At 41.6% G+C, this 12,200-nt stretch overlaps 1 protein-coding gene across 8 annotated transcripts in view; it reads left to right on the forward strand.

The window, feature by feature from the left end:
- RNF216 (ring finger protein 216) overlaps nucleotides 1-12,200 on the forward strand; it is a 111,904-nt gene that overhangs the window by 12,130 nt on the left and 87,574 nt on the right. For 7 of the 8 annotated variants that reach the window (XM_008156004.3, XM_054718177.1, XM_054718181.1 and 4 more), the window contains exons 2-4: nucleotides 4,938-5,071; nucleotides 9,149-9,279; nucleotides 9,973-10,839. In XM_008156004.3, the coding sequence (XP_008154226.2) occupies nucleotides 5,005-5,071; nucleotides 9,149-9,279; nucleotides 9,973-10,839 (1,065 nt within the window). In that variant the 5' untranslated portion in view covers nucleotides 4,938-5,004. The remainder of the gene's footprint in view (nucleotides 1-4,937; nucleotides 5,072-9,148; nucleotides 9,280-9,972; nucleotides 10,840-12,200) is intronic. The other variant, XM_054718180.1, reaches the window with a different exon arrangement.

A 12,200-nucleotide genomic window follows, 5' to 3' on the forward strand; every position in this document is an offset into this window, starting at 1 on the left:
CCCCCATATCTCCCCATTACCCGGTTCCCTCCCCCCCGTTGTCCTTATCCATAGGTGTATGATTTTTGTCCAGTCTCTTCCCATACCCCCCACACGGACACCCCTTTCCCCCTGAGAATTATCAATCCACTCCCATTCTATGCCTCTGATTCTATTATGTTTACCAGTTTATTCTGTTCCTCAGATTTTTAATTCACTTGACTTTTAGAATCACTTGTTGATAGATATTTGTTGTTCATAATTTTTATCTTTACTTTTTCTTCTTTTCCTCTTTTAAAGAATACCTTTCAGCATTTCATATAATACTGGTTTGGTGGTGATGAACTCCTTTAGCTTTTTCTTATCTGTGAAGCTCTTTATCTGCCCTTCAATTCTGAATGATAACTTTGCTGGGTAGAGTAGTCTTGGTTGTAGCTTCTTGCTATTCATCACTTTGAATATTTCTTGCCATTCCTGTCTGGCCTGCATAGTTTCTGTTGAGAAATCAGCTGACAGTCATATGGGTGCTCCCTTGTAGGTAACTAACTGTTTTTCTCTTGCTGCTTGTAAGATTCTCTCTTTGTCTTTTGCCCTTGGCATTTTAATTATGATGTGTCTTGGTGTGGTCCTCTTTGGATTCCTCTTGTTTGGAGTTCTGTGCGCTTCCTGAACTTGTAAGTCCATTTCTTTCACCAGGTGGGGGAAGTTTTCTGTCATTATTTCTTCAAATAGGTTTTCAGTATCTTGCTCTCTCTCTTCTGGCACCCCCAAAAATTCGGATATTGGTACGCTTAAAGCCATCCTGGAGGCTCCTTATGCTATCCTCACACTTTTGGATTCTTCTTTCTTTCTGCCTCTCTGGTTGGGTGTTTTTTTCTTCCTCATATTCCAGCTCTTTGGTTTGACTCTTCGGGTGCGGTGGTCTACTCTGTATATTCTTTATTTCAGACAGTGTATGCGTAATTTCTGACTGGTCCTTTTCCATTTGTTTGGTATTCTCATTAAGGTCCTTGAAGGTCTCTTCAAGTTTCTCAGCGGTTTTTAGAAGATTCTTGAGTAACCTTATAAATATGGTTCTGAACACTGTGTCGTCCATTAGTTTGCTTTCATCTATTTCTCCTACTTGTGACATACTTCGATGTCTCCACATTTTGGCTGCCTCCCTGTGTTGATGGAGTGGCTTTGTGTGGTCGGTGACCTATAGCTTCCCCAATCACCCTAGGTGGTCGCTCTTGGTACTCCCCTTTGTGGGCTGATGGAAAGTCTTGGTGTAGTTAAAAGCCTTAATTGCTGTTGATACACTGGGAGGAATTGACCTCCGGTCCAATTGGCTGTGAGGGCCTGCTGTATCTATAACGGAAAAATTGCTGTGCTGGAGACACAGTAGGGCTTTGGTGCTCACTGAGTCTGCCTCTTGAATGTGTCCCTTATGAGAGTGGTTGAAATCTGATGTCGTCCACACCGACAGAAAAGTCACTCTCACTCTCCGACCGGCCGAGAGTCCCTCCCGTAGGCGTCTGGGTCCCCCGAGTGTCCCCAGAAACTGGAGTTCAGAGTGGTTGGGATTGTTGGTATCACTGGCGGGAATTGATCTCCAAGCCAATTGGCTGTGAGGATCAGCAGTGTCTCCCCTGGGAGAGCTTCTGTGCTCAGCTTGGATGGGGCGGAGTCTCAGGGTGGCGCAGACAAGCTTTGGTTTCCCGTCTGCTCCGCCCTAAGAGGGGCGGTTTCTCCGTGCCCGAATTAATGGCTGCACGCCTCTGAGAGAAGGCAGCTTTCGAGCCTCTCCCGCTGCCTAACAGACCAGTTTCTCCCCAGCTGGGGCTTTGTTTTTCTCCCGAATGAGAAATCCAGTCACTGGGAGGGCTGTGCTCAGCTTGGATGGGGCGGAGTCTCAGAATGGCGCAGACAAACTTGGTTTCAGTCCGCGCCACCCTCAGAGGGCTGGTTCCTCCGTGCCTGAATTAATGGCTGCGCGCCTCTGAGATAAGGCCGCTCTCAAGCCTCGTCCGCTGCCAAACAGCCCAGTTTCTCCCCGACCGCAGCTGGACCTCAGTGCAGTCGGGCGGCCCTGCTTTTCTCCCAAACGAGAAAGCTAGCCACGCAGAGTCAGCTGCCCTTCCTCTCCTTGCGCAAGCCTGCCGCGTATTCAGCTGCCCGCCCTTTCCGCGCTCACGGATCTCCGCACCTCCACAGCTCCTGAGGCTCAGCGTCCCCCTCTCTGTTTTTCTCTAGTTGTAGGTTTTCCACTCTGCCAGCTTTCTGGTGGTTCTGGACAGTGTGTGCTCTGTTTTCCAGTTGTAGTTTCAAAATTGTTGTGGTAGGCAACAGTTAGGTGTTTACCTTATGCCGCCATCTTGGTTTCTCTCCTATTTATCTTCTATAATTGAAACTTTGTAGCCTTGAGCGGAGCCAAGCCTCCTGCTCACTCCGTGGCCTCAGCCATTTTTGTTGGGATATATTTATCTTCTATAATTGAAACTTTGTAGCTTGAGTGGAGGCCTGGGCCTGCCAGGGCAGGCGGAAAGCTTGGCTTCCTCCATTACCGGGGGCAACCCACGCCTCCTGCTCTTTCTGTGGCTGTAGCCATCTTGGTTGGGTTAATTTTCATACTTGCTTCTGATGGGCTGGTGGGCGTGGCTTGTGGTTGTATCGGAGGTATGGTCAATTTGCATATTACTCTTGTAGTAGATAGGATAGCCATTCTAACAGGTGTGAGGTAGCATCTTACTGTGTTTTATTTTTATTTCCCTAATAACTAGTGGTGTTAAACATCTTTTCATGTCTCTCTTGGCCCATCTATTTGTCTTCCTTGGAAAAGTGACTATACATGTCTGCCCATTTTTAAATCAGATTTGTTGTGGTTGAGTTGTGTGAGTTCTTTATATATTTTGGATGTTAACTCTTTATCAGAGGCTTGTTTGCAGATATCTTCTCCCTTTCGGTTGGTTGCCTTTTTGTTTTGTTGATGGTTCTTTTGCTGTGTAGAAGCTTTTAGTTTCACTATTAACTCTTTGTAGACATTAATGAGAGAAACCAGGGTGGAGAGCTTACCTCTAAAGTACATAATTTCTCCCAGGAAGGCAAGTAAAATTGAGATTTTCTTAGGGATGAAGAAAAATGTTGAGTGGGTAAGTTACAGATAGGATCTTGGAACTAAAGAGGCCCCAGAGCAGTTATAATTATACCCTTTTGATTCTTATTGATTGATTTTCATTCTTGTAATTTTTCAAAGGAAAATGGTTCAAAATCAAATTATAGAAAGAATTAAAAGTAATAATACTCTCCTTCTGATTTTCAGTTACTGTTTCACATAGGCAACCACTTTTCTCCCCTTATAATGGGTTTGCTTCTCCTAACTTTTCATTGCGAAATACAACACACACAAATAAGTTTCACCCTAAACAGATAAGTTTAGGTCTGTGCCTAAACTTCATCTAAATGGAATATTCCATACACACACAACACACACACACTTTCATGTCTGGATTCCTTCACTCAGTAACTATGTTTTAATATCTATCCACGTTGTATGTGACTGTAATGGCTTCATTCTTTTTTCTGTATAAGGTTTTAATTGTATGAACATACCATAATGTATTTGTGCATTCTATCATTGATGTGTGTGTGTCCCTTTTAGTTTTTGGCTTGTAGAATTAATGCTGCTGTGAACATTCTTGTGTACAGACCTGGTACATATAAGCTGTGTTTCCATAATTCAGACTTCTCTATCAGTGGATTGTTGGGTCTTTAGGGGATATATATCTTCCACTGTAATTATAAGGCATCAAGCTTTTTTGCACAGTTATGTTACCAATTTACATTCCCACCAACACTGTAGGAGGGTGCCCTTTTCTCCACATGCTCACCAATATTTATGTGTTGTCTTTTTTATAATAGCCATTCTGATAGGTGTGAGGTGATATGCATTTCCCTGATGATTAGTGATGTTGAGTGTCTTATCATGTATTTTCTGTTGGCCATTTGAATATCTTACTTGGAAGAAAGGATTTAGGTCCTTTGCCCATTTTTAAATTGGATTATTTGTATTTTTAGTGTTAAGTAATATGAATTCTTGATATATTTTGGATTTTAGCCCCTTATCAATTAAATGACTTACAAATATTTCCTCTCATTCCACTGGTTGCCATAATTGAGTTTTTAAGTATACTTTTTGTTTTTTATATGTCCCATCTGTCCTTTGATTTTTTTTTTATAATATGTTTTATTTATTTTTTACAGAGAGGAAGGGAGAAGGATAGAAAGCTAGAAACGTCGATGATGAGAGAGAAACATCGACCAGCTGCCTCCTGCACGCCCCCCACTGGGATGTGCCCGCAACCAATGTACATGCCCTTGACAGGAATCGAACCTGGGACCCCTCAGTCCGCAGACCGACGCTCTATCCACTGAGCCAAACCGGTTTCGGCTGTCCTTTGATGTTTTATTTATCTTTTATATGTTCTTTTGCAGTAATTGTTTTTATTTATTATTCCACTAGAGGCCCATTGCATGAAATTCATGCACTCGGTGGGGAGGGGTCCCTCAGCCCAGCCTGTGTCCTCTCACAGTCCAGGAGACTGCAGGCTTAGGCCTGCTCCCCATGGGGAGCGAGCTGCTGCTGAGGCAGGAGAGGCTCCTGCCACCGCCACTGCACTCGCCAGCCGTGAGCCCGGCTTCTGACTGAGTGGCGCTCCCCCTGTGGGAGCACACTGACCACCAGGGGGCAGCTCCTGCACTGAGCGTCTGCCTCCTGGTGGTCAGTGCGCATCATAGCAACTGGTTGTCCTGCCATGTTAGCCTTTTATTATATAGGGTTATTTCCTCTTTTATTAGCTTTTTAGTTATGTATTCAGTTAGGGTTTGTTGGTTGTTTTTTTGTGTTGTTTTCACCAGATACATGGGAAGAGTTTTGATACTTCCCTCATTCTTAATGTTCTTTTTTTCATCTTTTTCAGTCCCTTTGGAACAGATTGTCACCATGTTTAGATATTAGCAAGCAAATGTGTATGTCCACATTTGAAAATGGCAGAGGGAAATAATAATGAAGAGGTAATTCACTTGAACAACTTTCACTGCCACCAGGGACAAGGTAAGTGTTGGTTCTCACTTCCTCCTTTTCACCATTTTCCCCTTAGTACTACAGTTATATCTTCTTTAAAATGAACCTGTTTTGCACCATGCAGAATCCAGAGATGTCTCATTTTTAGGTCTCAGAGCATCAGGTGTAAATGGACGTATCAAACTAGAATTTTGTGTCAAATGGTGATACCTAATGGCATGACTAAAGTTTAAGAAGCTTCCATCACAAGTAGATTAATAAGCTATGAATTCACAGTCTATAAAGAACTGTGAACATGTAGTCCTTGTATCTTAAGAAGTTGGAGTTTGAGAAAAATGGCAGTGCCCTATTTTTGAAGGAATAGTGATTGCAAAGGAATACGCCTCCAGACCTAAAAGTACAAAAGCTGTTGCTAAAGTATTTACCAGGAGATTCTGGTTTAGCCTTATAGGGAATTTTAGGACATGTATTCTTTCATTTTACAGTGCTTTAAATTTGGGGAAATTCATTGATTCATAAATGGAAGGAAGCCTGCATTTCTATAACTTTCCTAAACACATGAAATTTCCTGCCAAATCCCGATTCACATTTTTACATCATTAAGAAGAAATGTTAAGCCAATGAGTAGGAAAAGATCATTTTTGCAAGTATAAATTTCATGAAAGAGGTTGTACCCAGGTTCTTTTTGTGATTGTTTTTTCCCATTGGTAATATTTTGTGCTTATGCTGACTTTTTTTTTTTTTCCAGCAGGGGATAAATTATATACTAGTATATTTGGCTTTCAAAGCATTTAAAATTGAGCAAATTTTATTAAGCAAATAAATTGAGAAAAATAAAATTGCTTAAGCTGTGCAAATTATGAGTACTAAAAAAGGAATATTGATTTTTTAAAAATATATTTTATTGATTTTTTTACAGAGAGGAAGAGAGAGGGATAGAGAGTTAGAAACATCGATGAGAGAGAAACATCGACCAGCTGCCTCCTGCACACCTCCCACTGGGGATGTGCCCGCAACCAAGGCACATGCCCTTGACCGGAATCGAACCTGGGACCCTTGAGTCCGCAGGCCGACGCTCCATCCACTGAGCCAAACCAGTCTTTGCGGAATATTGATTTTTAAAAATATACTTTGATTTTAGAGTGAGAGGAAGGGAGAGGGAGAGATAGAAATATTGATGAGAGAAACATCAGTTGGCTACCGCCTGCAGGCCCTGCACTGGGGATCGAGCCCACAACCCTTGACATGTGCTTTGACTGGGAGTCAAACCTCTTGGTGCATGGGAAGACGCTCAACCAAGTGAGCCACACTGGCTGGGTGGAAATACTTATTTTTTAAGGCTTTTCTAAATTGAATATTCTAACGTGGTAGTGATTATAGCTATAATTTATTGTGGTTAAGAAAGTTTTAAATAATAGCTATACTTTGTATATATGCTCATTTCCAAATTTTCTGAACATGTATAAATTAATGTTGTGATTGTTTTTTAATTAGGTCTTAAATATACTTGAAAGTTTCTTTAAGAACAATAATTTCCTTTTGGGAAAACATTGACTTTGGAGTAATTTTTTGTTGTTGTTGTTGTGGTGGTGGTGGTCTTTTAAACTGTAATTGGCTTTATTAAGCAATTCATGAATTGGGGAGCATCCCATCAAGCAGCTAGAAGGGTGCTCCCTGGAGGTATATTTTTCTGTTAGACAGGTTTTATGTATTGCACCCATCATGAGGACTTCTTTTAGGCATCCAGAGTTGTTTTGTTTTTATTAGCTGTATTAATAATTTTTATTATGCTAACCCTTGTAGATTTTTTTTTTTAATATATTTTATTGATTTTTTACAGAGAGGAAGGGAGAGGGAGAGAAAGTTAGAAACATCGATGAGAGAGAAACATCGATCAGCTGCCTCCTGCACACCCCCCACTGGGGATGTGCCCGCAACCAAGGTACATGCCCTTGACCGGAATCGAACCTGGGACCTTTCAGTCCGAAGGCCGATGCTCTATCCATTGAGCCAAACCGGTTTCCGCTAACCCTTGTAGATTTTTTTTGTAATCATCTTTATTGAACTACTAGAGGCCCGATGCACGAAATTCGTGCAAGAATAGGCCTTCCTTCCCCCTGCTGCCGTCACCGGCTTCCCTCTGGCACCCGGGACCCGGGTTTCCCTTGCAGCCCCAGTTTCATCCAGAAGGATGTCTGGTCTAATTAGCATATTATGCTTTTATTATTATAGAAGATTATTATAGATAATTTTACATACAATAAATGCACACATTTTAAGTGTATAGTTCAGTGAGTTTTGAAAAATGAATACACCCATATAACCATCACCTTAGTCATGCCATAGACCATCTCTGTCACCTCAGAAAGATTTCTTTATGCCCCTTTGCCCAGTCTTCACCGCACTCCTGGACTAAGGAAACCACTGATCCTACCTTTTGTTGTTATACAATTTCATATAAATGGAGCATGCAGTATGTACTTTTTGTGCCTGAGTTATTCTGCCCAGCATCATTTATTTTGAGATGAATTTTATCCATGTGTTACATGTATAAGTAATTCAGTCCTTTTTAATTGTCAAATAATATTCACCTAGAATTCTAAAACTAGTGAAAATAAGTTTAATATGAAGGTAAAATAGAGTTTAAAACTACAGGAATGAAAAAGATACATTATGCAGATAGCAGCTAAAAAAAAAAGAACTGGTATGTCTGCAAATTATCAAGTAAAATAGACATTGCAGCCAGGAGTATTAATAAGATTGCATAATGATAAGAGTCAGTGCACTTGAAAGATAAAACAATCCTAATCCCTACACACTTAGTAACATGGTGTCAAAATACACAAAGCAGAAACTGACAGAACTAGAAGAAGAAATGAAGAAATGAACTAATCTACACTCATAATGGGAGATTTTAACATGTTTCTTCAAATAACTGGGAGAGCCCAGCACACACAAAAATTGTATGAATATAGAATATTGGAAGAACATGATCAACAAACTTGACATAATAGACATGTATGAAATAGACCCAGTGTATTTACCAAAATTGACCATATTTTGAGCCACAAAAAAAAAAATTTTCAATTTTCAGCCGAAACCGGTTTGGCTCAGTGGATAGAGCGTCGGCCTGCGGACTGAAAGGTCCCAGGGTTCGATTCCGGTCAAGGGCATGTACCTTGGTTGCAGGCACATCCCCAGTAGGGGTTGTGCAAGAGGCAGCTGATCAATGTTTCTCTCTCATCGATGTTTCTAACTCTCTATCCCTCTCTCTTCCTCTCTGTAAGAAAATCAATAAAATATATTTAAAAAAAAATTTTTTTTTCAATTTTCAGAGGATTGAAATAATATAGGCTATACTAGAGGCCCAGTGCACGAATTCGTGCACAGGTGGGGTCCCGGGGGTCAGGGTGGGGACATGATTGGCCCTCCAGGCAGGCGGTGGGACGCCCTTACCGGCCCAGAATTCAGATCCATCCCGCTGATGTTCATGCTGGTTGTCGGGAGCCACCTGGCAGCCACTTTTATGTCCTTTCTTCCTTGTGGAGCTTCTAGGGAAGGGAAGCGGCCGTGGTGCCTGATGAGGTGCTGTCGAGACTTCAATTTTAAGAAATTGACAGATTCATCAACAGATTTTTCCAGCCTAGTATAAGAAAAAGTTGATAATCTTGAGCATAAGGAATTGTCAGATTTTCTCAAGTGGTTCCCAAAATGTATTTTTTTAAAAAATATATTTTATTGGTTTTTCACAGAGAGGAAGGGAGAGGGATAGAGAGCTAGAAACATCGACCAGCTGCCTCCTGCACGCCCCCCACCGGGGATGTGCCCACAACCAATGCACGTGCCCTCGACCGGAATCGAACCCGGGACCTTCCAGTCCGCAGACCCACGCTCTATCCACTGAGCCAAACCGGTTTCGGCCCAAAATGTGTTATTGCCAAAGATCAGCATGGAAACATGGCTCTTAATGCTTATGTCACTTGAGGAGATAGCACCAGCCACGAACTTGGCTTCAGACTTGACCTTTTGCATCCCCAAACTGAAATCTAAAGAACAGAATGTGATTGTGCCCACCTCCTGGTAACAGTATTTTCTGCCTGTTTTTAGACTGGATCCATCTCAGAGATGGACCCATCACCATATCTGATGACTCTGATGAAGAAGGCATTCCAATGACGGTCACCCCAGCTTCTCAGCAACATGAAGAGGACCTGGATGATGATGTCATCCTGACAGAAGTGAGTTTTCTTAAACTTAACCCATGATGAGCATAAGGATATACATTATTTATTTATTTTTAATTGTATTTGTTTTTTTAAGAGAGAGAGAGCAAGAGAAACATCGAAAGAGAGATACATTGCTTGGTTGCCTCCCTCAGGTACCCCAACCAGGGATTGAACCCACAACCTGAGCATGTGCCCTGACGGGGACTTAAATCAGTGATCCTTTGTTGCATAGGATGATACTTGACCAATTGAGCCACACTGGCCAGGGCTACATTTTTTATTTTAATAAATAATGCCAAATTGCTCTTCTAATTTCATTGCCAGTGTCCCATAGCCTTACCAATGTTTGCTGTTATCTAACTAAATTTTTCTAGTCTTGTGGGAAGGAAAAAAAACTTTTTCTTTTTTTTTTTAATGTGTTGTCATTTTTTCCTCTACAGTAGTTTTTGTTTTAGTGGTCTCAGATGAAATTATAATTCAAACTATAATTCAGACTTCAATATAAGAATGGCTGTTTTTATTCTTATAGTGAATATAGTATGGTCAGATTTTAGTGTTACCACAAGTGTGAAGAATAAGTTTTGTGGTTGAGGTGTTTTTGTTTCTTTCCTGTCCTATCTCAGAAGCTGCATATAAGTACATAAGGAGGCCATAGACATAGGAAAGAAATTGAATTATTATTATTAAAATTTCATTTTTTCTTAGACAAGTAAACCTCAAACATCACGACCCAATCTCATCAAACCAGCTGCCCATTGGCAAGATCTCAAAAGTTGGGGAGAAGAAAGGCCTAAAAAGTCTAGAGCAGCCTTTGAATCAAATAAGAACAACTATTTTGCAGTGTATAACAGCACATTGTTTGATTCTGGGGCACAGGATGATTCCGAGGATGACTACGATGAATTTCTGGATCATGGGCCTCCTGGAGTTTCTGAATTAATTAATCCAAGTGGCCAAACAGAAAGAGAACCCAAGCCTGGACCAAGTCATAACCAAGCAACAAATGATATTGTCAACCCCGGATCAGGGCCAAAAATCTTCATCTGGAGAAAAAGTGGCCTTTTTATTCCAGATAATGATCCTTTGGACACTCAGAACCAGTCATCCGAAGACTCAGAGACAGACCTTTTATCAAACCTCGGAGACTCAGCTGATATGCTAGATGATCAGACCATCGAAGACGACTGTTGGTTAGAAAACCCTCCTTTCTTCCCGTCTCTAAACCAACAGCCCCGTGAGAGAGCAAACCAGGTTGTTCCTCGGGAGCGGCAGTCTGAAGCAGAGCTGGGCCCCTTGTTCTATCAGCATGAGCCCCTAGGGCTGGCTTTCCCAAGGCCGGCTTTCCCAAGACCAGAACCCCCTCACGATGGCATTCCAGGCCCCTCTTCTCCTCAGCCCGCCCATCCTCTAGGAGAGCTTGAAGACCAACAGCTAGGAATAGACGACGACGACGAGGAGCCAGGCCCAGCCTTTCCACTCCCAGGGTCTCAGGAGCCCACTTTGGAACACCTTTGGGGGCAAGAAGCTAATGAGGTCGACCAAGAAGTCGTTGCACTACTAGTGAAAGAAACAGTAAGTTTGATTTCATTATGTAAATAAGTATAGACACTAAATATACTGTGTTTCCTTTTATTGCAAAAACATTGTGAGTGTGGACTTCACTTTCCTAAGGGGTACATTTATAGAATAGAAGAGAAACATGAAAGTTAAATCAGAGTTTCTTAATCTATTTTTAAATTCCCAGCAAGCCCTTGGGGATTCTAGCTGTAGATTATGGATAACTTGGTGCTGTCATAAGAGCAATCCCCCCAGTTTTAAAAAAGACATTGAGTTAACTCCAGAGTCAAACCCTTAAAGCAGGTTTACCAGATTACCTAGAGCCGCACTGTCCAATGTAGTAGCCTCATGCAGCTGGCTAAGTTTAAATGTCTAAGATTTAAAGTTTTGTTTTCATTGCCACTCATCACATGTTAAGTGTTTGATGGCCACATGGGGCTGAACAGCTACTATATTGGAAAGCACAGAGTAGAACATTTCCATCTTTTCTTGGCTAGTGTGGCTCAGTGATTGAGTGTCGACCTATGAACTAGGAAGTCACAGATAGATTCTTGGTCAGGACACATGCCTGGGTTTTGGGCTCAGCCCCCATTTGGGGTGTGCAGGAGGAGGCCGATCGACTCTCTTTCATCATTGATGTTTCTATCTCTCTCTCTCCCTTTTCTGAAATCAATGACAGTATATTTTTTAAAAAAAATAAAAAGTAGTGCAGAGCCCTGGCCAAGTAACTCAGTTGATTAGAGTGTCATCCAATACACCAAGGCTATGGGTTCAATCCCAGTCAGCCAATGAAAGCATAAATAAGTGGAACAACAAATTAATGTTTCTCTCTCTCTCAGAAAAATAAACAGTACAGGGCTTTATGTCCTGATCCTGCTGCCCATTGCCTTTGGACACTCTCCTAACCCTTCTTCACTAGATTTTTTTATTTGGCCCACTAGGTTGTGTGCTTCCTGAGGGTAAGCACTAGATTGTGCTTTATTCCACTTTGAATCCCTTTGCTTGGACAGAAATGTTCAATATTTATTGAAAGAATGAAGGACATTACAAAATGGGAGCAGAGGACCAGATGATCCCAGCGATCTTTCCATATTCTATATAGACAGATAAATCTGGGCTCCTGGTGTGAAGTTTTAAGCCAGACACAAACTTGCTTTATAGCCCTTTTCTAGTTTATAATTATTTGGCGTCTGTTTTTTTTTTTTGTGTGTGTGTGTGTGTGTTTTTAATATATATTTTTATTGATTTCAAAGAGTAAGAGAGAAGGAGAGAGAGATAGAAACATCAATGATGAGAGAGATCATTGATTTACTGCCTCCTGCATGCCCCCTACTGGGGATCTAGCCCACAATCCGGGCATGTGCCCTTGACTGGAA

Source organism: Eptesicus fuscus, chromosome 6 (assembly GCF_027574615.1).
Source record: "Eptesicus fuscus isolate TK198812 chromosome 6, DD_ASM_mEF_20220401, whole genome shotgun sequence".
NCBI lineage: Eukaryota > Metazoa > Chordata > Mammalia > Chiroptera > Vespertilionidae > Eptesicus > Eptesicus fuscus.